The sequence below is a fragment of the Acinonyx jubatus genome, chromosome E4 (assembly GCF_027475565.1).
Source record: "Acinonyx jubatus isolate Ajub_Pintada_27869175 chromosome E4, VMU_Ajub_asm_v1.0, whole genome shotgun sequence".
NCBI lineage: Eukaryota > Metazoa > Chordata > Mammalia > Carnivora > Felidae > Acinonyx > Acinonyx jubatus.
The window spans coordinates 43,334,908-43,359,012 of record NC_069395.1 but is presented as its reverse complement, the minus strand read 5'-3'; the positions used below and the strand labels follow the sequence as shown (position 1 = coordinate 43,359,012).

Below are 24,105 nucleotides of genomic sequence, written 5' to 3'. Positions count from 1 at the left end.
TTTGAAGGCCTATAACATCTGCTTAGAATCTATGGAACTTCCCAACCCATAAGTGTAAATGTTTATTTTTTACCTTGGTCACTCCACTTGGTACAGGATCAAATACTTTGCGCTGTTCCTCTCGAGGAATCTGAGAATGCAGAGGTAGAATCTGATACCTATGGCTTCCTATAAGAATAAGGAAAAGTTAAAGTTTAAAAATAATAGCGTATTTTAAAACTGCTCTACGTAATGCATACTTTTATTCAAATACTGACACAATGCTACATTTTGTTTTCACACTGGCTAGGGAACAAGCAAAAATATTAACTTTCACTGTCAAATATTGTGTGAGAATTCGAAGAATTCAAAGAATCACCCACCAAAATGAGGATTCATCTCCAAATGCTTCTGCATAGTATAAATCAAATTCCAGCCAGGCAGAAACACCAACACTGCTCCGGGAACATTGAGGGTCTCAATGTACTTGAGTAGAGCCTCGATGAGTTCAAAAGGGGTTTCCTTTTCATTCAACTGTGCCATGCTCATCCTGGTTTCTGGACCGTACTCATCACCACAGATAAGGTTGCAATTTGCCTGCAAAAATTAGGAGACATATTCTGAATGGTCTCAATTACTGCAGCTCATGAGGTGTCTCTTGGATGTGTTCTTCACATTCAAATAACACCTAATGTCCTTATTAATTCTAGCTGATTAATCAGATCTGCATATAGAAATTTAAGCTCTAAAAATGTAGAACCTGCTACATGCTGAGATACCAAATTTTTCTCATGACCTATGTATGGGAAATACATTGGCAATGCCAAAATCCAAGCACAATCTCTTAAATTCGATTCTGCAACTTTGAATGGCTCCATCTACCAAATGTATTTATCTCTCTTAGGACTATACTCTGTTGACTTCTCAAAAATATTTTCCTTACTAATTAAGTTCTATGATCCTATGTATCAATTACCATATAATTACTTTACTTATACACAATATCTCCCTGTAGAATTCCCAGGCTCATCTCATACCAAACATGAAGTCCTTTAATTTTTAAATAAATGTCCTCCTGGCAGCTCACTTGATCATCTATTTCTATTATAATGTGTCTGGGCCACTTGTGTGGCTCAGTCGATTAAGCATCTGCCTCTTGATTTCAGCTCAGGTCATGATCTCATGGTTCAGGGGTTTAAGCCCTGTGTGGTGCTCTGCCCTGACAGCATGGAGCCTGCTTGGGATTCTCTCTCTCCACTACCCCTCCACTCTCTCTCAAAATAAAAAAATAAAAAGTGTCTGAATTTTCTATAAAGTCTGCCTGAGATTCAGTGATAAACCAAACCTTTAGTAATGAGAAACAGAATTGTTACAACTGGTCTTTTTTTCCCCCGATAAACTAATTTGTTGTTCATTTATATTAAGTCTTCTGATTAAAAATATCCCAGATTATTGAATTCTGCACTGCTAAACCGTCTTTTAGTATTTATTCTGTTCAAATTTCCAGATACAAGATGAATTTTTATATTACCACTGATTGAGCTATCAAAATAAATGTCGGTTTTCTTTCTTGTTTCTTCTTAGGAAATCCCTCCTGACTCCCTGATTTAATACTCTCCATCTGATAATGTCATCACCATACAATCTCTCTAATCTAGGAGGATGGCTGCTGCTTTGAAAACTTTATTGTATATATAGATCACATGGAGACTTTGTTAAAATGTAACTTCTGATTTAGTAGAGCTGGGGTCGGGCACAAGACTGCCTCTCTACCAGCTTCCCAGGTACTCTGGCCCATAGAAAATGTAATAGCAAACTCTTATAAAACCACATGTGGCCTTTAAACATCTTACTATTTCCTCCTCCTCCTTTTGACCTTTCTCCAGAGATGATTTAACTTGTGGTATGAAAAGAGCTTGTCACTACATGGAATTCTTTAGAGTGAAATACATCAATTAATTAAAAAACATGATGGCTTTTAAAAAGGTTTTCTTTAATGGTAACTCATTGCAACTTTTTAATCATTCCATTCACTGCCTTAACCACCTGTCCCTAATGAAAATTCTCCATGAGATTCACTTACATCATCATCCTCAAAACCATCATCATCCTTCTCCTTCTTTTTCTTGTCCTTTGGTGGAGGAACAAAGTGGGTCATCTGAATACAGTCTTCCAAAAAATATTCTGCCAGGACAATCCAGTCAGGTAAAGTACAGTCAACTTTCAGAATGGAACAGTCTTCAAAACTCATTTTCTAATTCATAACTCAAAATTACCTTAATACCTTCAATCTGATTATTCACAATTGGCAAGAAATTCCAGTGTTAATAACCTCTTTTTCCAAACTTAGTGTTTGGACTAAGGCTTGGGCCTTGCAGGTGGGTGAAGTGTCTCTCATTCATGTTCCCACTAAGCCAGACAGGGTATCCCCTATATACAATAATCAAACATTTGTGGTATGGCTGCAGGGCACACGCACTGTGTTGTACACTCCCATGGTACAGCAGTTAGATATGGAAAGAGAGGTCTATACAATAATATACTGTAGTCCATCCTTCCTCTATCAAGACGTACATATAAAATGGTCTCCCTTTGGTTATTACTCTAAAGAGGGAGGGACATCAGCAAAGTTGGAGTATCTGCTGACCAATTATATCCCCGAGGTTCTCTGCTGGGTCAAGAAATGTCTCAATCTATGAACACTTCCCCTCTATATGCTAAGAGTCCCAAGCGCAAATCATCACATTATACCAAGGGTACACACAACCTACATGACTCATCACTGATGATGTTAAACTTGTTCACCTGAGGTAGTGTTTGTTAAGTTACTCCAAGTTACTACAAACAGTATATATACAAGAATACACAAGTATACTCCAAATTACTGTGAAGTTACTTTTGCTTCTCCCTTTCTACACTCTACTCTGTGGAAGCAAGTCATTAAGCACAATACACTCAAGGGACTGGGAGGTAAGTCATGTTTTCAAGGTAAGGAGGAGAGTACATAATTTTTTGGGAATTATTCCATATGAGATCTGCCTTTGTTACCCATTTATTTATTCAACCACCATATAGATTCATGGGCATTTATTTTATCCTTAGGGTTATAATTCTGTACTATGTTCCTTTCTTTTTGGTCAAATTATTCCAGCTCTTTCCGGTTGGCTCCTGTGTCCCAGTCTCCATCACTGTGGTCAACAGACAGAGCTAGGAAATATATGCATGTATACTCACCTGTGTATCCATACATATCTGTAATGATTTATCTACTCACTTGTATCTGAACATGACATCTTACTGATTGTCTCTAACTGTAATCCAATACCACCCAGTTTATTCAAAGCTTCCCTCCTACTTACCTGTACCCTCTAAACTCCAACAGTAAACCTGACTCCCCCATCTGCCATCCACTTAATTGTTTTTTCAATCTCAATATACATGTAAAGCAGTTTTAGAATTGTCACCCTTACCCTCACAAGATACAACTGCCCTGGCTTTTATTTTAGGCCTACTCTTACTTTGGAATTTCAAAAAAAAAAAAAAAAATAGCATGCTAAATAGCCATTTATCATTTCATACCCACATAGCAAAATTTTTAGCTTATTTTCATGCCCTGAATTTGACTGTGCTAGAATTTATTTTTCTAACCAAGCTATTAGATGGCTGTCCTAAAAAACGGTAATAATAAAATCTTATGAAAAAGGAGGTCCTAACCATCAGAAATACTTGATCTTGAAACACACACCTTAATGTCATTTTAAAATATGCCTGCTCTGGCTCCAAGAAAGATTCTCTTGTTAATTTGACTCTGGCTGCTTATACTGTTATCTCCCATAAACATCTATAGGCTATACTGATTTACACCTGACTGTATATAATTCTGAAAGCTATCTTCGGCTGTAAGGAAGAGCCAGGAAATTTACTGGACTTGCCAACTCCTCAAGAAATGAATGAAACTTGTTCTTGCTCCTCAGATTACACTTGCCATAGTTTGACTAAAAGCCCAAAAATGCCATGATTCATTTGATATTCTACATTGGCCTGTATTTTAAATGTCTTTAGAACTATTATTCCAATCTCCAAGATTAAGCAAATCCAAACACTAATGCATAAAAGAAGTTTACCTTCCCATCCCACCTCCAAACTATTTACCTTGAACTGGATAAGTCCTTCCGTAAACTTCAATGATGGGGCAATTGAAGAAATATTCACAGAACATACTGGTGTCAATAGTAGCAGACATGAGAACAATGCGAACTTCAGGATAAGCCTGAACCACATCACGCAACACTACCAAAAGGAAGTCAGTCTATTAAAACACAAATGAAAATACAATCGCGTAAGTTCATTCTAATGAGAGACACCTAAGAGATTTCTTGTTATGCAGACATCAGTGAAATTCAGGTTCTTTGGTAGCTTCCAGAAGTGTAACATAGAGGGCCACTGTGAAATTCAGTAGAATTTTTAACAACAGTTTTTAGACTAATAGCTGTGGGGATTAGAAATGAGTGCTATTTGGACAAGAGAAGAGGAAAAAAAACGACCGCAAAGAATTCATCAAAATTTTCAGTGAAATTTCTATTTGTAGGCAAACAAACTTTAGCTACAGAAAATGGGAAAGCCATGAGCCCAAACTCAGTTATCCAACCACCTGCAAAGCTAAAATGTTTTACAATGTTACAAAGGTTGTATTTGGTTCATTCAAATAAAATAATGGCCAAAATAGTTATTACTTAATAAGGTACCGTACCCATCTACCTACCAAATAACACAAAAGCTACAGCCCTATAGCTGTAAACTCTTCTCTGGCTGCAAAGCCCTCTTGCTCATCACTGTCTCCCTCAACTACAGAAAACGATCCTGAATTTTTATTCCTTTTCATATACCTTTCCTCTCTCATCTATGCAGGTACCCTACAGACATATACATATTTCTATTGGTCAGTGCCATCTAGATGTTTACTTATATTTTTTATTTAAAGAGTTTTTAAATTGCTTTGGCATTTATCCTTAATCTATCTGGAAACTGATTTTTGTACTTAGATAGGAGGGAAGGATCCAACTGCACCTATTTCCTTATGGATGACCATCTGTTTCCAGCTCTATTTGCTGTAGAACCTATTCCCCTTTCCCAGTGACCCAACACATCATCACTCTTTTACCAAAGGTGCATTCAACACACCATCTGTTTCTACACTCTGAATAATTCAGTGGTCAAATGGTCAACCCAGGGACTATACTATCTCAATTACTAGAACTTCCAAGTTAAGTGCTGATATCTGGAAAGCCAAGACTATCCTTTCTGCTCTTCTTCAGAAATCCTGGCTATTTGGGGCCATAAATTTTCTCTGTAAATATTCATAATCAGCCTGTTAAATTCTATGAAAAACACTGAAGAGAATTTGAGGAGAACTGCATTCAAACCACATCAACTTGGGAAGAATGGACATCTATATGATTGATTTATTCTTTAAGTACTTGACATTCTGACTACAGCAATGTTATCTTTTGTTTTCTAGCTGTTCGTTTTTAATATACAAAATACAAATGACTCGGGTAATTAAGCTTTTAATCCAGCAGCACTGCTGAATTTTCCTATTCCTCTATTATTTAGAATAATTCATCTGTAAGTTGGATAATTTAGGATAAGGTTCATCTGAAAGAGAATATAGTTTCTGCAAAGGTACTTTTTCATTTTTTCATTGAATGGTACCTTCATATTGACCTGACAGTCTTTGAAGGAAAGCTGACCAAAACTTTTTTTAATTTTATCTTTTTTAGGAAAATAGCAATGGTGATCCACGAGGTTTCCAGTAGGATTTGGAATAAACTAAAAAGACTGGATTGTACCCATGCTGGTGAAGACAGTTTTGAAACATTTCATTTTGATTAAGTTCATTAGAAAAAGAACTACAGTTTTCAAGAGATTCTGAATGACAAAAACCACAAAAATTTTATCCTACTGGAAAGTTAAATTTCAGATTTTAAAAGTTATCTGATAAACCAAACTTTCTTAGTCATTTTAGCTCAACCATAAAGGTCAAAGTTTTCTCAAAATAAAGATGGCTAGCAACAACAGCTGTAAGAGTCCTGTCTGAAGAAAAGGCCAATGAATGTTTTGAGCAACAGTGGCTTGCTAACAGTTTGAATGACATATTGTCTATTCAATGACACCTCTGGATATGGAAAATGGTGGCATAAAAACAAATTGTTGCTTTATGGTATCAATCTTCAAATCATACAATTATATAGTAATTGTATACTATTTTTGCCAAAAACCAAAAAAGGGAAGGGTGTGAAATAAATTCTAGTTTCCTAATTAGAGCATGATTATCATTAACATCTGAAAAGATCAGAGCCGCACACATCCAAAAAGACATTACTAATTCTATAAAATTTAAAAATAACATTTACCATAGATAAACCTCCAGTTCAAAGAAAAATTGATTATTAAAATTCTATCAGTGATTCAGTCATAAATAGTTCAGCTGCTGAATTATGCTAGCTCTTACTAATCACTGCAATGACACTTAACAAGAGAACTTTACTTTCAGAATTCAGTGCATTTAACCAAGAAAAAAAGGTTTACTGCCTGTGCTAAAAAGTTGTCTACTGTATTAGTGACTGAAGTTTCTGATTTTGATAGAAGATGTAAAGTGGGGAAAGGGAAAGACATTCTACTTTTTTAATTTTTTAAATTCAGAATCCTAGCATTAGTACTTTAACTTTCAAGTTACTCACATTTATGTCTCTTTCGTGTATTTCATCTACAATTACATGACTGATTCCTCGAATGCCTGCTTCTAATTTTCTTAGGAGCACACCTGGAAAAGGAAATGAGAGCAACACCTGGAGTTAAGTTTCTATGTTGATTACAGTAGGGAAGTATAAAAAGTGAAAAGAAACAAACTTCTAGACAATCACTATGCTTTAGTTAATATAACCCCACCATCATTTTAAGAATGACACAGCAACCTGAATACTTAAGTTACTAAAAAGGTTAACAGTGTACTCTGAAACATATTTGTTTGACGAAAAGAGTATTAAAAGATGCAACTCTACTAACCTAAGCTACAACAAGAGGGTAACTTCATGCTCTCCATTTTGGAAAAAAGTGCCAGAAGTTCTATTTAAACTGGAATTCTAAGACTGGCTCCTGAGTTCTCATTTCTAGCCACTCTGCACCATACCAAGTTTTCTTCATAAACGACACAATATAAACCCCCAGCGAAAGGCCAAAATAAAACCCATTACTGACCGACAGTACAAAACATTATGCTGGCATGAGGGCGGGGAAGGACGGACTCAAATCGAACACTGTAGCCACAGCTTTTCCCAGGCTCTTCTCCTCTCTCATATGCAACTCGCTCAGCCACGGAGACTGCACTTATTCTCCTGGGCTGATATAAGAAAAAAAGAAAGTCATTCAAAAGCTAAAAAAACTACAGTTATACTTATTAGGGTGACTAAGTTAGTGTAGTAAATCTGTCCCACTGCCAGATCACTGCCAGCTCAACAATCAACACAATTAATAGTAATGAGCTTTTCAGCAAACTCCAAAATTTATTATGATAAATCATAACAAAAACAATTACCATTTAATTCTGTGGCAAGACTCTTAAAAATGCCGTTTTTCATTCTGTATATAAAGGAATCCTCAGGTTTTTATAGAAAATAAAATTTCTCCACCACTGGGCTAAATGCTTAATGATATTCAGAGTAATTTTCCAGCAAGGAAGGGGGTAGGCACACAGTGGGGAGATGGTTCCTGTAACTTCGCATCAAAGCGAGGGCACATGTTTAAAAAATTATTTAACTGAGCTGTATAGCTTTTAGAAGGTAAATACGCTCCTTCTTTGCCATATGTACTATGACCATCTTTCATTTGATCATTTTATTAACTCATAAAGTAGTCTCTGAATATTTGTATCAGGAGCCATAGACAGTGCTAGAGATAGAAAACTGAATGAAATCACGCCTGTTCATGGCTTACATGGCGAGGAAAACTAGAGCGTATATTACTATTTCCAGCAATAAATATGCTAAACCCAGGGGGAATGCTGTAGGCTAATGTTTTAAGCGTTGGACCTTAATTTTTCTGAAAACAAAATCTTCTGAAGTATTTCATTTTCTTGTAGGCACACAATATTTACATGGTGGATACTATGGCTATTATGATATCCTGGAGGTACATGCAGATTTATAAAGACTGAATGCTTCGAAGTTGACTTGAATTTGATTTTGTCAAAAAATTCTTGATGGCAGGGTTATAAAGTACAAGTTCCTTGCTTGGGAAAACTTTTTCTGAGTTTCATGTTTAAATATCAGTATGTTATCCCAGGTTATGACAGTACTATTTAAGAAATCAGAGAGTAACAATCTTAAAAAGAAAAGAATCCGTAACAAAAATTCAAGGACTTCACTAAAATTATCAATATCCTTTGAATACAAAAAAATGATTTATGACTTTTCTATCCTTAATTTAAGAGTCTCTTAGGTAATGGGGCTAATAACCAATATAGGTAAGTATGCAATCACCTAGTTCATATTTATCCTGTCCACATAGGTATTAAAAGATGCCTTCTTGAACACATGGTGTTGAATTTTCCTGAGCTTATACTCTGCTTTATGTACCTTGATTTGCTGACCTATGCTAGTTTTTACTGACCACTACTGACCTGTACTCTGCACCTCACTAACTGTGAACAAGCATCACATGAAGAACTGAGCTCTGTATTTATCCTTCAAGAGAAGAGTTCTGCTATATACTTGTATCAGGAAATGTGAAAATGATATTCCACTAATAAGCACAAAACACAATGTTTTCCGGGACCTTTCAAGAAGTTTGCTGCATTCTACAAACAGGTAAATTCCGGACACTGCTATTATCTCCTTGCTCTATTTTTGTCTCTTCTGAAGTTCTCAACATTTCTACTAACTAGGTGACTTTAGAAGAACTTCAAATCTATTAGGATATTTGACTCTTTGGAGGTATATTCATAGGTTACTGGATACTTGAGGGTTGATTTTTATCTCCTTGGTGCCACTTTCAGGTCTATCATCTTTGTAGTTTCCAGCCTTCTAAAATGACTACAGACAGGAGATGGCATATTCCTTAATTAGTACCTATTGTAGTTCTTAACTCTATGGCCCCCAAACACAACTGTCTTAAGAGACTCAAGAAAGCCATGAATGAAAAAGGTTATAAATTAACATAAGAGGTGCTAAAACAACCATCTTCAGAAGCACTATGGGCCACATTTTCTTGAATATGCACAGAAAACACCAGTATCAAGAGGACTATTCATCAAAACAGCAGAGAGACAAATGACCCTGTAATCTTCTTCCCTTAATTTTTGTATCCTTCTCTGACCTCTCAGCTTCCAGTTTCCTCAACAGTCTTCACTTTAAAACAAAAAAAATCCATTTAAAATACATATTGAAGAAAGAAAGATTTTATTCATAAATGATCTGATGGAATTTTTCCTAAGAGTATGATAAAGTGCATAAAAGTTTATTAAAACAAAGGAAACATTAGGACATCATACAAATTTTTAAGCTTTTAAAGACTTATTACAGGGGCGCCTGGGTGGCTTACTCGGTTAGGCGTCTGACTTCGGCTCAGGTCATGATCTCGCGGTCCGTGAGTTCGAGCCCCGCGTCGGGCTCTGTGCTGACCGCTCAGACCCTGGAGCCTGTTTCAGATTCTATGTCTCCCTCTCTCTCTGACCCTCCCCCATTCATGCTCTGTCTCTCTCTGTCTCAAAAATAAATAAATGTTAAAAAAAAAAAAAAAAGACTTATTACAGGAAAGGCATCAGAGACTGATTTTGGGACAAGCACTAGGACAAAAAGATTCAATGTAACAGTTCAGTCACTTGTTCAAAATTAGAACACAAGCTACATTCCCAACTGAGAAGATGAAATAATTCTCTGAAGTATCTTTCAACTTCATGATTCTATCACTTTATCAAAGAAAACAAGAGGACTAACAGAGAAATGAAAGCTGTTTTCATATGCAAAGGAGTAAAACATTTGACACACCCTTCCATCCTGTAGCTCACTGCTTACATTTGTTATAGTCTATCTATGGAAACCTGTGCATTTTACAGATCAAGCCGTTGGAAATGTCCACAAATTATTTGGGAAGGGACACACGCTAGTAAGCAAGTTACACGAAGCTGAAGACTGTAACACAAAAGCCAATTTTGTCTAGAACACATAAAGCCATTTTTGGCTGGATCAACTTGGCTTTGACATTTATTGGATGGCTAGTGCGAACACACCTTCTTACTTAAGAAGCGGTTTTATTCTACTCATGACATGTGAACCACTTTCTGTGTGAGAACACAGGTTTTCAGCTCATCTGCTGAATTCTGCATTTCTTCCTAGATGACTATTTTTGAGATTAAAAGTGGAGAGCTGTAGTAAGGAGGGTGGGCAGAGGATAGCTTAAGACTCCTAACAATACACCTCCTACAAGATAGGTAAACATTAAGAGCAAGGATATTTTACTGATCACAGTACTTGGGGTTAGAACTTTCACTGTAAGGCAAAGGATTCACAGCCAGTGTTGGGAGTGGGAGGGGTAATCAAAGAACATTTTGAGAAAAAGAAGAAAGCTCCAAGGATCCTTTCCTAGAAAAAATGCAGACTTACCATATCTCTTAAGCCTAAGATAGCATTGATTTTTAATGCAACATTCATTCCTTCAGTGATTCTTTTTTAGGCTAAAAAACCCAACTGTCATATCAAACACAGAAACCAATTAAAAGATATACCTCAATTTCAGAAATTTTGTAAAAATATGATTTGTACATATACACATAAACGCACAGGCACAAACATGTTTTGCTATTTCAAGGTTCACAACTCCTTCCCAAATATCAACTGTGTGTCCCAGGTTATGAATCCCTAAGTCAAGGTCTGAGCCAGCCTGAGAGATGGTATCTAGTTTATTGCAATGCTCTCCTTCTAAGTGCCAGAAGTACTGGGTTAGAGCTGATGAGAACTGCTTTAACCTGAGAAGATTTGGAAGAGCTAATCAGCTCTTCCCTATTGCTAATAAGGTAATACAATGTCGTAGTTAAAAGGAAGAATCCTGAAGGCAAGTCGGTTGGTTTTGAATCCTAGTTCCACCATATCCTGTGTTAATAACTTGAGCAATTTATTTAGTATCTTTTTGTACCTTAATTTACTGAAGGAGAAATATTAAACAAAATAATAGGTACATCTTACAGTCATAATAAACTTTAAAGGAGTTAAAAAAAATACCAACTGTTTAAAACAGAACCTGGCAGAAAGTAACCATTCCATTAGCGTCAACCATTACCTGTTCTGTTAGCTTGCCTACTCTTGCTCTCAGTATTAAGGTGGTAGGTTGGGGAGGACCAAGATTTGCACGTGAACTTAAGAAGGTACTCTCAGTCCTGTCTGATTCTAGGCCAAAAGACTCCCCCTAGCCAGGACAAAAAGAATCACTCACATGGCTCAGTTCAGCCCATCAGTGTAAGAAATTAGAACAAGACTTAAATGCCTATTTTTTTTTTTTTTTTTTTTAATTTTTAAAGGGTCTAATGTTCTACCAATTTCAGTACCTTATGTGGCTACAAAGGGGAGTTAATCAAAGAATTAGAAATAGCCTGGCTGCTACGTTTTTCCTACTCTCAAACTCGATCAACACCAGACACATACCTTCTAAGTTGGCTTACTACTTACCTGAGTTACTACAATATTACACTCTGCTGCTCGGTCATTCTGGATGAAGTCATCTAGAATAAACTGTGGAACCTGTGTAGTTTTACCACATCCAGTAGCGCCTCGGATAATGATAACTGAATTTTGACTAATTGCTTCCAGGATTTCACTTTCAAATTTCTTCACAGGCAGCAACTCTCTCTCCTGTAAGATCTGTTTTATAAAAGTTACATATCAGTCAAATTTCTACCAACATATACATTAGAAGCAACTGTCTTAATCATAAAAAATTTCCCATCTCTATAAAAACCCTCCTTTCCACTAGCTCCATACTCAAAATACATTTTTGGGAGGGCGCGCCTGGGTGCTCAGTCGGTTGAGCGTCCGACTCTCGATTCTGGCCTCAGGTCATGGTATTGAGCTCCACTTCAGGCGCCAAGCTGAGCAGAGCCTGTTTAAGTTTCTCTCTTTCTCCCTTGTCCCCTCTTCCCCACTTGTGCACTCTCTCTAAACAAAATAAATTTTAAAAACCACATTTTTTTTCCATAAAACAATATACATATTTATATCATTAACAGAACTATCTCTTTTCACTAAGTTTCTGAAGAATCTATCTGTGGCCTTGTCCACACCCTTATTTTCCTCCTTTCTCCCTGAACATTCAATACACATTCCCTTTCTTGTAAGGTGTTAATGTTGTTTTACTCAGGAAATAGTTAAAAATGCCAAAAAAAAAAAAAAAAAAAAAAAAAAAAGGAGGGGGTATTAGCCTAATGTCTTCATTTACATTAGAATCCCAGGCTCTTGGGGCACCTGGGTGGCTCAGTCAGTTAAATGTCAGACTTTGGCTGTCATGCATGATCTTGCTTCTCAGGCTCTGTGCTGACAGCTCAGACCCTGGAGCCCGCTTCGGTTTTCTGTGTCTCCCCCTCTCTTGACCCTCCCCTGCTCACGCGTGGTCTCTCTCTCTCTCAAAAATAAACAAACATTAAAAAAACAAAAAACAAAAAACAAAAAAAAAACAACCCCAGGCCCTTAATTCAAAACTATCCTCAGAGGTAACTACAATTACTGGTTTCATAAATACCTTTGATCTATATTCCTAGAAGGGCAAAATGTATCATCCACTGTTTTTTTTTTTTTTTTTTGTCTTTTTTACCCTACCTATAAAGTTCTGAAGCTCTGGGTACTGTATGTCTAAAATCTTCAATGACTTACTGCTTGCAAATCATGATCCTGTTCCAGCTGGTACATTAACTCATTCTTGAGGTCCATGCTAATTTGTTCTGGAGTAGCCTGTAAAATGGGAAGGCAACAATCAAACAAAAGTACATAACTTACATTTAAATTGAAAAGTTTTTATAATCTGGATATCTTAATGAAATGTATTCAAAAGCTTAGATAAGAGTCTGAGCTCAAAAACAATGTTACACTCACGTAAGCCAGGGGCCCCTCATCAATGTTGCTACTAGTCCAAGGATTCCAGTTGGATTGTGGAGGTGACCAAGGAACCACACCAATTTGGTTTTGTCGCTGAGATGGCTCAAAGTGAGCCAATTTGCCAAGGTTAAGTACAACAGGCAGAAAAGGATCCTCAGGCTATTAAAAAACAAGAAAAACAAAAAAGGTAATACCAGTTAGTTGTCTGACTAGAGATGTTCAATACAAAGGTGTATTAAATAACTGTATGCTTACTGGGGGCACGATCTCAAGATTTAGCTCCTGAATGACGTTTTGCAGCTGATGCTCTAAATCTTGTGAGAGGTTAACTTTGTAAGGCTCCACCTATCGAAAAAGGAAAGCCATGAAAATTATGTAATATACATATGAATAAAAATTATGTCACATATGAGCACTACTCAAAACTACTATAGCAGTGTTAAGAGCATATAGTTAACTAGGTCTACAATATTCATAAAACAAATAGGTCAATTCCCTGTCATGAAAAAATGACTTTAATGATTATTTACTCATTGCCCACTCTGAACACAGCATCACGCCAGACAGAGGATTAGAAGGGCCATTTCCATTTCTTGAGGTAAGATTCCTAAAACTATGAATTAAACTTCTTTAGCCAAATACAAATCAAAAGCTAAATTGAATCTTAAGAGTATCTCTCTGTACTACTAAGTCTAAAGACTCACAGTCTCTCCTTCTTTCTTCTTTGTAAGTCCAGAGTAAGCTTCAATTACTCCGAGATGGTAGAGTTGTCTGACAAGTGACAGGGCACAGGACTGTGCTGCCAGTTTTTTATTTGATCCATGTTCGCGTGCGAAAATCCCTATAATTTAAGGTCAGGATTACCAAAGACAATAGGATAAGTCATCTGAGTAAAGAAAAATCTCATCATAAGCCCCATCAACTAAGGGGCTTAGGTACAAAAGTACCCCCCACCCCCAAATAGAGTAGGTTGTAAATTCTTTTTCATTCTGCTAACCAACAGCAATTGCATTAACAGCGTATCAATTATCTTGATTACAGGCTGATACAAAGACACAGACAAATCATAATTATGAAAGCAGTTAACGTATTTCAACAAAGTTGTCACTATTTATATCATCTGGCATTAAAACAGAGAAAGAAAACATAGTTTAACTTTTGAAAAACAGAATAAGGAATAAAAATGGGTCGAAAGTGGTCACTGATTCCAGGAATCGCTGATAGTCTATAAAGAATAAGATAATAAATAGTTTAGGCTTGGCAGGCCATATCGTGTCTGTCATAGCCACTCAACTCTGCCTTGAAAGCACGAAAGCATCCACAGACAACACTTAAACTAGAGTATGACAAACTATGGGCCCAAGAACTAAAAATGGCTTATCTGTTTTTAGAAGAGTTATAAAAATAACAACAGGTGATAGATGTGACCCGCAAAGCTTAAAATATTTATGATCTGGCCTTTTACAAAAGGCCCCTGCCTTTTTGCTAGCCCCTGACATAAACAAACGAGTGTTGCTATGTTCCAATAAAATTTTGTTTATAAAACAGGTAGTGAACTTATATTTGGCCGGAGGCCTGCAGTTTGCTGTTCTTGGCACCAGAATGAAGCCAGCAGCTACTCAAATTCTTCAAGAAAATGGCACAAATTATACTGCCTTTATCCTCATCCCTTAGTATCTCATCCACTCAAAGTCTAACTTATTTTTAAAGTCTAGGATAACAAAATTCAACATCATCTCTTGATGATTTGAAGATCTGATTTTATGAGAAGTCTTTCATATACTATAAATCATTGATGTTAGTTCCAGAATTCTCAAGCTGGATAGAATCTTAGGCTGTTCTCTCAATTTGCAGATAAGTAAATGGAGTCCCAGCAACATTAGGGACAAAACCAGGTACACAGGACTAGTTCCTTCCTTTCAAGTATAATAACACTGCCTGCTTTAAACTTATGGTCTTAGAATAGAGAATACATGATCAGATCTTTGTCTTTTTACTTCCTTTATGAATAACCCCAACCTCTTTGTGTTTATTTTGGGTAACTTTCTCACCTCTTCTTGACTCTATGACTCTGAAATGCTACACATCCACCTTTGGCTTCAAATGCTATTTAACTTACTTTCTAAATTTCACTTTGCTAGTTTTACCTGAACAAACTGGGAAACATTCTCATGTAGAAAGATATTTAAAAAAGTTTTAAAGCTCTCTAACACTGGTAGACTCCTAAATTGCCTACCTACCATCTCTTCTTACCCTCTGAAATATACTAACATGATCTATTTTTCATATGCAAACTGGGAAACTGAGCCCTCTAATTCATAGAATTACTAATATTCTAAAATACCCCAGATGCTACCTTTCAATTAATACTCTTTCAGTTAATATAGCTTCACATATATGTGGCTGAAGACTGTTACTCCACTATGGAAGACTCAGAAGATCACAAGAACAGTAATACTTACTTCTGCCCAGCTGCTTGATATAAATGGTCATTTCTGCAATAAAGCTCCTGTAACAACATATACAAACAAGGTTAGGAATTTCACTGTTAGAAATGACTAAATCCAGGACTCCCAAATCAGGCAGGCTTTCCAACTGCTTAGGCAAGTCACAGCAAAAAACCATTGTAAACACTTATTTCTGTTCAATCCTAGAATAAATCAAGTGTATGTAAACTTCAAATAATGTACAACATGGCACGAGACAACCATAATCAAAGTTGACAAGCCAACTGTTCACAAAAAAGAAAATGTTAAGGTTTAGATGATGTTTACTTACTCCAAAGGTTGCAGTCTGAATAGCTAGAACACATTCAATGAAAAGGAATTTTCCATTTAGCCTGGGGCAAAGAAATAGGCCCCAAATTCTTGAAATTATAATTGTGATTATTTTAAGATCACTTTGCATGGGCCACCCACTAATAACTTCAATCTGTTAAGATAAGCTAAATATATGCATGCATTGCACACATACACGTGAACATACAAACACTATGCATGCATCTGTGGCTCCTGAGGCAGGGGTCTGGTATATGCCTGCAGTTGGAAGCAGCCCTTGATAACAAAAAACTTGTATCACACTTATTTATTAAATCAGAGAACAAGATATTTTTTTTGGAAGTTAGAGCTAAAACCACTAGCAGATTCTAGGGAATGAATTTAGGTTTCAATAAAGCAAAAACTGTCCTTTGAAAACTGTATGCTATCTGATCCTTCCACTGCTCAGGTACATTCTAGCCTTGACTCTGTGCTTTGAATAAAAGGTTAGGTAAGGCTTAAGAAAAAAATAAACGTTAGACTCCTTCCTATACCTCTTGTGAACTGACCTTCAGGCACAGCGGCTTCAGGGGTCAAAGGCCACTGGCTTTCAGGGGAACAACATCCACCCTTTCATTAATGACACCGATGCCAGTATGTTTCTCAGCCAGGCTTAAAGTCAGCACTCAATCTCATTCTCCTCCACCTAGGGGGAACAGCGACACCAGAAATCAGTTTACAATAGTTTTCCATGTGATTGCTTAGTTCAGCCTAAGCAGCAGCACATGTGTGTTATGAACACAGACCTCTGGTGTTGCTGTCTGTTATGCCTTTAAATAAAGGACATAAGGAGATGCTGTCCTAGCTCCCCCAACGGTCTTTTGCCTCCCTCATTGTCATATCCTGAATTCTTCAATTCTTTGAATCAGGAGTCATACCGGTATCAAACATGTTTTACAACAAGCTTGGTTTATCGGTTCTTAAAGTCACAAAGTGATACTAATGAGCTCAATCAGTTCAGAAGGACAACATATTAAAGAAAAATCAATAAATGGATCCTTCCTTTATAACCTCCAAGGGTTTTAGAAAGTCTGATGTCAGAATTAAGTATTTTGAGAATTCAGGATTGAACAAACAGTAGGAAGCAGGGGGAACCATGCTCTGAACATCATTTTGATCATAGTGTCAAAATTTTATTTTGGTAATAATTATTTTAGGATTACTAGATGTAATGAAGGGAGAACACTCTGATTTTCAAGGAAAATACTTTTAATGCATTTTGAGTAATTTATTTCACATAAAGGACAGCAAATTAAATCATCCAGAAGGTATCCATAGCCTTCTTTACCTTCCAATAAAAATACAGTGCCCCCAGAAGAGTCTAATCCATATGAGCCTTCCTGGGAGTAATAATTACTACACCCTGGAATGCTCTCAGGAAGAACAGCAAGCAGGCTGAGAAACATACTGTCAACTGTTACAATGACCTCCCTTTATGTTCAGTTTTATAAACTTAACAGGATAAAAGTAGGCTAATTTAACTCACATACAAAGACTGAAGCTATCCTTCAGCTTTACAATAAGCCTTTACACACTTCAACAGGACTCAAGAGCTGGCAACTTTCAAAGCTAAAGGGAAATTTGGATCTAGACGCATGCAGTTCACCCGAGACTTTGAAACTTGAGTGTCTAACTTGATCCATTAAATAATCCTTACTACTACCTTTAACAATACCACAGCGACAGTAAATAAACTCACCACCTTGGGCTAATTGTTAAGCCAAACACAGACAAACCACCACTTGTGGCTATGATTTTTGCCTCTCACAGATACAAAGGAGAACCTCAAAAGTCTAGCAACACAGATTTTTGCAGAACTTCTAAAAATCACACACCTAAGTGAAAATCCTAGTAAACTACTAATTACAAATCAAGGACAATTTTTCTTGCGCAACTTGTTTTCACAATTCACTTCTAATCCACAAACTGAATCAGAGAACATGTACAAAAATAGAACGATGAATATACAAAACAACCTTACTATAGAAGGAAAAGACTGAAACAAGCAAACCTGTTGTGATCAGGACCCACTTGGGTGTACTTATATTCTCCTTGGATCTTTTCTTTTTGGAAATACTGGTTCAGGCGAGCCTTAGCATTTTCCAATGTCCAGTTTCCATGAAGCCCAGCATTTAAATCCACTTCTTCTGACTCTAAAGTCTGTTGAATCAATGATAATTAAATTTGGCTCCATTAATTTTAGTTTAGTTATGCATATTTAAGGTAAAGAAATTTAGGGGTGCCTGGATGGCTCAGTTAAGCATCTGACTCTTGATATCAGCTCAGGTCATGAGCTCATGGTTCATGGGTTTGAGCCTGTATCAGGCTCTGCACTGACAGTGCAGAGTCTCCTTGGGATTCTCTCTCTGGCCCTCCCCCACTCCACTCTCTTAAACATTAAAAATTATAACAGTATCTTCTTTGTGCCATCCTTTATAATGCAAAAATGGTTTTTAAAGTTTCTAATCCTAGTCAAAATTGAACCAGAATTAGTTTTTACTGCATCTGGTGGTCCTACTGTATAAACAAGCCATTAGCTAAACGTACTGTATTTAAACTGTTCCCAAGAAACACTGACGAATTTTTTTGTTGGTTTTAACACTTCAAATACATTAAGTGGAAAAATAAGCTGTCCTATTAAGACATTTTTACTCTGATTGCGTGTGAAATGAGGTTTACTGAGGTACCTACATTTCCTGTAAAGCAGATGAGGACACACTCTACCACCTGAAAAATACTGTTATTTCACAGGCGATCCTAGTGACCAGAGTTAATGGGTAGATTGGGTTTATACTGTCTTGTGTGAACAAGTAGTCTCAAACGACAACTTAAAAGAATCACCAAATTATTAAACTGAATTATCTTGAACCTTGCAGTGAATCAAGCACTAAGTCACAATCCTGGATACGTGACAAAAGATGACAGCCTTACCGCTTGTACTTCTTGTTCTTCCTTTCTTGAATAATAGTCTTTCAAGTTGGCTCCTCGATCCCATGTGGGCCCAGGAGGACCATAGCCAGAGGCCCCAACTCCAGAATTATTTTCTATTAAGGAAAGAAATTTAGTGTTCTCTTAATGAATCAAACTGTAGGAAGATCCTAAAACATTACAAAAGAATATTCTTAGAGCTTGGCATTCTGTAATTAGAAAGCCAAAGTTTCAATTATTTGGAAATGGGCCCCAAATCTTCATGACTTACTTAAAAAGTGTTTCATGATTGGAGTATAGGTCTAAATTGATAATCTCAAGGCTTGTATGTAGAGAGGGGCTCCTGGCAATGATCATAAGTTACTGACAATCTAGCACACATTTTCAAGTTGATTAAACTTGATACCTGATTAAATTTGTTAAAACTGCTTCTTTGCTAACTATGACCTTGAGAGAAAACTGTTAGCACTAGTGACGAGGATTAGGAGAAGCTGAAAAGGTGTAAGAAAGTGATGAATCTTGGTAGGAAAGCAGAGAAAGATAGTTAATAGAGAAAGATAGTGAATATTGCCTATTAGCTCTACAAAGATTATGACATCCTTTTAAAAAAATTTACTCCTCACAACAATCTTCTTACAAAGTAAATACTACTGTTATTCTCATTTCATAAGTGTTGGATCTGAGACTTAAGCAGCTTGACCAAGATCCTAGTAAATCTTTCCTATACTGGGCAGACCAATAAAAGCTTTGATAATAATATACAGACTTCAGCAACACTTTGGATCCATAAAGTAAACAAGTCTACAATATATCTGGGAGGAATTAGTCAGAAACAAGAAAGGGCAACAGGGGTGTCTGGGTGGCTCAGTGGGTTAGGCATCCAACTCTTGGTTTCAGCTCGGGTCATGATCTCACAGCTTCATGAGTTCAAGCCCCGCATCAGGCTCTGTGACGGTGGTGTGGAGCCTGCTTGGGATTCTCTCTCTCTCCCTCTCTCTGCCCCTTGCCCACTCATGCTCTCTCTCTCTCAAAAATTAAACTTGGAACAGATAAATAAAATAAAATATGAAAATAAAAATAAAAAAGAAAGGGCAATAAACAAGACCCTTTAATCAAATGTTCTAGCCTGTGCAAAATCTAGCCAGAGATAAAAATTAGAAGCTGGAGCTCCTGGGAGGCTCAGTCAGTTGAGCATCCAACTCTTGATTTTGGCTCAGGTCATGAGCTCACACGGTCTCATGGTGAGTTCTGAGCCCCACACTGGGCTCTGCACTGAAGAGTGTGGGGCCAGACTGGCATCCTTGCTCTCCCTCTCTCTCTGCCCTGCCCTCACTCTCTCAGATGCATGCTCTCAAAATAATTACAACTTTAAGAAAAAATTTGTAAAAGCTAACAACAGCTAAGGAATCAGGCTATACCATGTTTAATAAGAGAAACCACTGGTGGTATTTGTAAACTTATGAAGCCCCTGCATTCTCTCAACATTATGAGTTTACTATAGTAATTTCTTTCTATCCAAATGAGAAAGAGATAATAACTAAGCAGGATCATGTGTATCTTATCCACTGTCATACATGCACTTTCAAGTCCCTTACCTGCCTTAAGAGCCAAATGGGGAGGAAGAGGTCCTCCCATGGTTGCTGGTAAACTTTCGCCTGCATTTGCCGTGGCATCAGGTATATCGGTAAGTGGAGGTGGGGGAGGTGCTACCTGCAAGAGGAAGAGACAAGGTGGTGTCAGTAATTTCACCCTCACAGGGACTAGTAAATTCTTTCACATAAAGGAAGTCCACATGTCACCCCTTCGTATCTCCATAATATTAGTATCTTTGTTTTCAGTGATTAAAAACCTATTATGTTCTCACTTGAGGCAGAAAAAAGGGTAGTAAAAATTATTCATAATTCTCCAGCTGGAGATTTTATATGTAAACAAATAACAGTTTTTCCCAAAAAAGTCCAATTAGTTTATGGTATATAGTTAATCTTTTTCCACTCAGTAGTTTTATAAATACATTCCACATTCAAGAAGCATCTGTCAGGACCCTTTCTATGTAGTTCTGGGTACTGAGGAAAAAATGAACAAGAGAGACAGCTGTCCTGTATTTACAGAGCTATATTCAAATAGCTGTATTATAATTCTACATTCTTACAAAGCAAAACAACACAGAATAGGTCAAGGACAATACAATACTGCCAAGAAAAATTATGCAGAAAATAAAAGGGACACTATGCGTGACCACTATTTAAATGAAGTGAACTAGGAAAGTCATACTCCTAAGTGACTTGAAGAGAGAGATGAAACCGAGGAGACAACCAAGAGTATGGGTAGAAAAGACTTCCAGTTGTCTTATATACACTGTATATAAAATGTAAAATATTTTACATACATCTTTTACTTCTTTAAATATCAATCTACATGAATTTTAATGACTTACTACTCCAATGGATGGAAGTAGTACGCATAACTTAGGCAATACCACGTTGATGAACATTTAGCTTGTAGCTGATCTTAACTTATAGAACAACACTGCCACAGACTCTTTGTACTTTGGCTTCTTTCAGGAAAGATTCACTTAAGTGAAATGCCTGGAGAGTGCCTAGGTGGCTCAGTCAGTTTAACCTCAACTTCAGCTCAAGTCATGATCTCATGGCTCGTGAGTTCAAGCCCCACATTGGGCTCTGTGCTGACAGCTCAGAGCCTGGAGCCTGCTTTGGATTCTGTATCAGTCTCTCTCTGCCCCTCCCTTGCTGTCTAATATAAGTAAACATTAAAAAAAAGTGAAATTCCTGGGTTAAAAGGCATCAACACCTGGGGTGCCTGGCTGGCTCAGTTGGTGGAGCATAGACTCGATCTCAGAGTTGTGGGTTCAAGCCCCATGTGGGTGTAGGGATTACTTAAATTTTTTTAAATCTAAAAGGCATCAACATTTTAAAATGCACCAAGGTGCATTACAGAAAAATTGCAATTCTATATGTGCATCAGCACTATATATATACGACAATCTATTTCTCTACATCTTCAATTCTGGAAATTATAGCAAGTGTTTTATACCTGTACTAATATTACCTCAGTTTTTTGTTATAACAGCCTATTATTTTAATTTACATTTCCTTTGCCTATTATTCTATCTGGATATCCATTGTTCTCATTAATTTCTAAGAATTTAACATTTCAGTGCTATTAATTTCTTGTCATACAAGTTGCAAGTAAGTTTTACTGTCCTTTTCCTTTTTTAATTTTGTTACTACTGCTTACTGTCCAAAAAGGTTATTTTGTTTTCGTTTCCTGATCAAATCTAGTTTCTTCTTGTGCTAGCCTCCATACGATGGCCTCTCCTGTCCAAAACCTGTTCTGCATTATTTTATATATATTTTAATTTAGAAATAGTATTATGTAAATATAACTACTGTAATCTTACAATAGTTAAAAGTCTTCATTAATATGTGGTAGGATCAGCTGGTATACTTTCAAATTCTTCTTGGCTATTTTTCAGCAATTATTTTTCCTAATTAACTTAAAAAAAATTTTTTTAATGTTTATTTATTCTTGAGAGAGAGGAGACAGAATGTGAACAGGGGAAGGGCAGAGAGAGAGGGAGAGAGAGAATCTGAAGCAGTCTCCAGGCTGAGCTGTCAGCACAGAGCCCAACATGGGGCTCAAACCCACGAACCGCGAGATCATGACCTGAGCCAAAGTCGGACGCTCAACCAACTGAGCCACCCAGGCGCACCCCTAATTAACTTTTTAAATCTAATTCATCAAAGAATGTTAAATTTATACAACTTACTGAAGGAGAATGGCTTTCCTAACAAGGAACTGATTGACATGATAATGCAACCTCCCACCCAGAAACACGGTATGGCTCTATATTTCATCAAGTCTTCTATCTGTTAAGACAATTCTCCATGAATATCTGTGGCTCTCCAAGTCTTGTTTAAACATCTTTTCAAGGAGGTTTGAATAGCAAATAATAACCTTGGAAGGCAGAGGTAAGATCTTACTCCAGGGTAGGGAGCAGATTTCCTAATGAGGATAGTAAAAAAGATAGGGTTGCAGTTTTGCCAGCAGCTTTTTTTTTTTTTTTTTTAAGACCGACAGTTTCTTAAACTCCAAGTACCTCAAGTGTAATACCAATTAACTGTGCCCTCAGGATCTACCTGGACCTGCTCCATATTGTCCCCAAAAGATTTAAGGACATGGGGGGGGGGGCAATACAAACATGAAGCTCATGCTGCCTGCTATCCCATGAGTAGTAAACATCCTTTGTCTCTAACTCAGAAGTCCTGTGTCTTCTGCCATTAGGCTGAATCATTAGATTGCAAGTATGGTAAAATCTCTTTAAGACTTAACACTATCCTTCAGTAAAAATCTGTCACATTGAGAGTAATGGCAGTGGTAGTGGACACATTGGGTCTTGTCTTAACTTTACAACTATCTGCAAAGAAGAACTGGTTTTGAGTTTTTCCCCCTAATCCACTGGGAGTAAAATTTTTGTAAATACAATGAAAATGAACTGCTAGACATATAAATCAGACATACAAAATACAAGCCCAAGTTCTCTAACTATTATAGTCAACAAATGTAAAACTGCTGTCACTCTATTAGCATTTCTAATTGTGCACTCCTTTTTATACTTACACCGTAACAAACATTTTGAGCAGCGCTGCTCCATGTTTTTATACCTGTTTTTAGTATTTACTATTATTTTTACTATTGTTTAAAGATTTTACTTATTTTTAATTGTTTTAACATTTATTCATTTTTGAGAGACAGAGGACTGTGAGTGGGGGAGGGGCAGAGAGTAGGGTAAAGAGACTTTGAAAGCAGGCTCCAGGCTCTGAGCTGTCAGCACTCACGACCCGTAAGATCATGACCTGAGCCAGAGTCAGATGCTTAACCGACCTGAGCCACCCAGATGCCCCTAAAGATTTTATTTTTAAGTAATCTCTACACCATCGTGCGGCTCAAACTCACAATCCTGAGATTAAGAGTTGCACGCTTCACTGTCTGAGCCAGCCAGCTACCCCTACTATTATTTTTAGAGGACACTTTTCAACATGCCAAGAAGTATTTTTCTACTTCATTTCCTTAGTACTTTATTTGTAATAAGCATTTTATCAAATGCTTTATTTCAAAAAAAATTTTTTTAACGTTTATTTATTTTTGAGACAGAGAGAGACAGAGCATGAACGGGGGAGGGTCAGAGAGAGAGGGAGACCCAGAATCCGAAACAGGCTCCAGGCTCT

At 37.0% G+C, this 24,105-nt stretch overlaps 1 protein-coding gene across 2 annotated transcripts in view; it reads right to left on the bottom strand.

The window, feature by feature from the left end:
- DHX9 (DExH-box helicase 9) overlaps nucleotides 1-24,105 on the bottom strand; it is a 51,364-nt gene that overhangs the window by 10,728 nt on the left and 16,531 nt on the right. The window contains exons 4-18 of one of the 2 annotated variants that reach the window (XM_027074387.2): nucleotides 20,455-20,569; nucleotides 18,863-18,975; nucleotides 17,943-18,091; nucleotides 15,578-15,624; nucleotides 13,820-13,956; nucleotides 13,371-13,460; nucleotides 13,113-13,274; nucleotides 12,894-12,971; nucleotides 11,697-11,888; nucleotides 7,237-7,378; nucleotides 6,720-6,802; nucleotides 4,132-4,288; nucleotides 2,063-2,163; nucleotides 363-576; nucleotides 74-168 (exon numbers count right to left, since the gene is read on the bottom strand). In XM_027074387.2, coding sequence (XP_026930188.1) covers nucleotides 74-168; nucleotides 363-576; nucleotides 2,063-2,163; nucleotides 4,132-4,288; nucleotides 6,720-6,802; nucleotides 7,237-7,378; nucleotides 11,697-11,888; nucleotides 12,894-12,971; nucleotides 13,113-13,274; nucleotides 13,371-13,460; nucleotides 13,820-13,956; nucleotides 15,578-15,624; nucleotides 17,943-18,091; nucleotides 18,863-18,975; nucleotides 20,455-20,569 — 1,875 coding nt within the window. Of the gene's footprint in view, nucleotides 1-73; nucleotides 169-362; nucleotides 577-2,062; nucleotides 2,164-4,131; nucleotides 4,289-6,719; nucleotides 6,803-7,236; nucleotides 7,379-11,696; nucleotides 11,889-12,893; nucleotides 12,972-13,112; nucleotides 13,275-13,370; nucleotides 13,461-13,819; nucleotides 13,957-15,577; nucleotides 15,625-16,440; nucleotides 16,578-17,942; nucleotides 18,092-18,862; nucleotides 18,976-20,454; nucleotides 20,570-24,105 lie in introns of those variants that run through there. The other variant, XM_015062864.3, reaches the window with a different exon arrangement.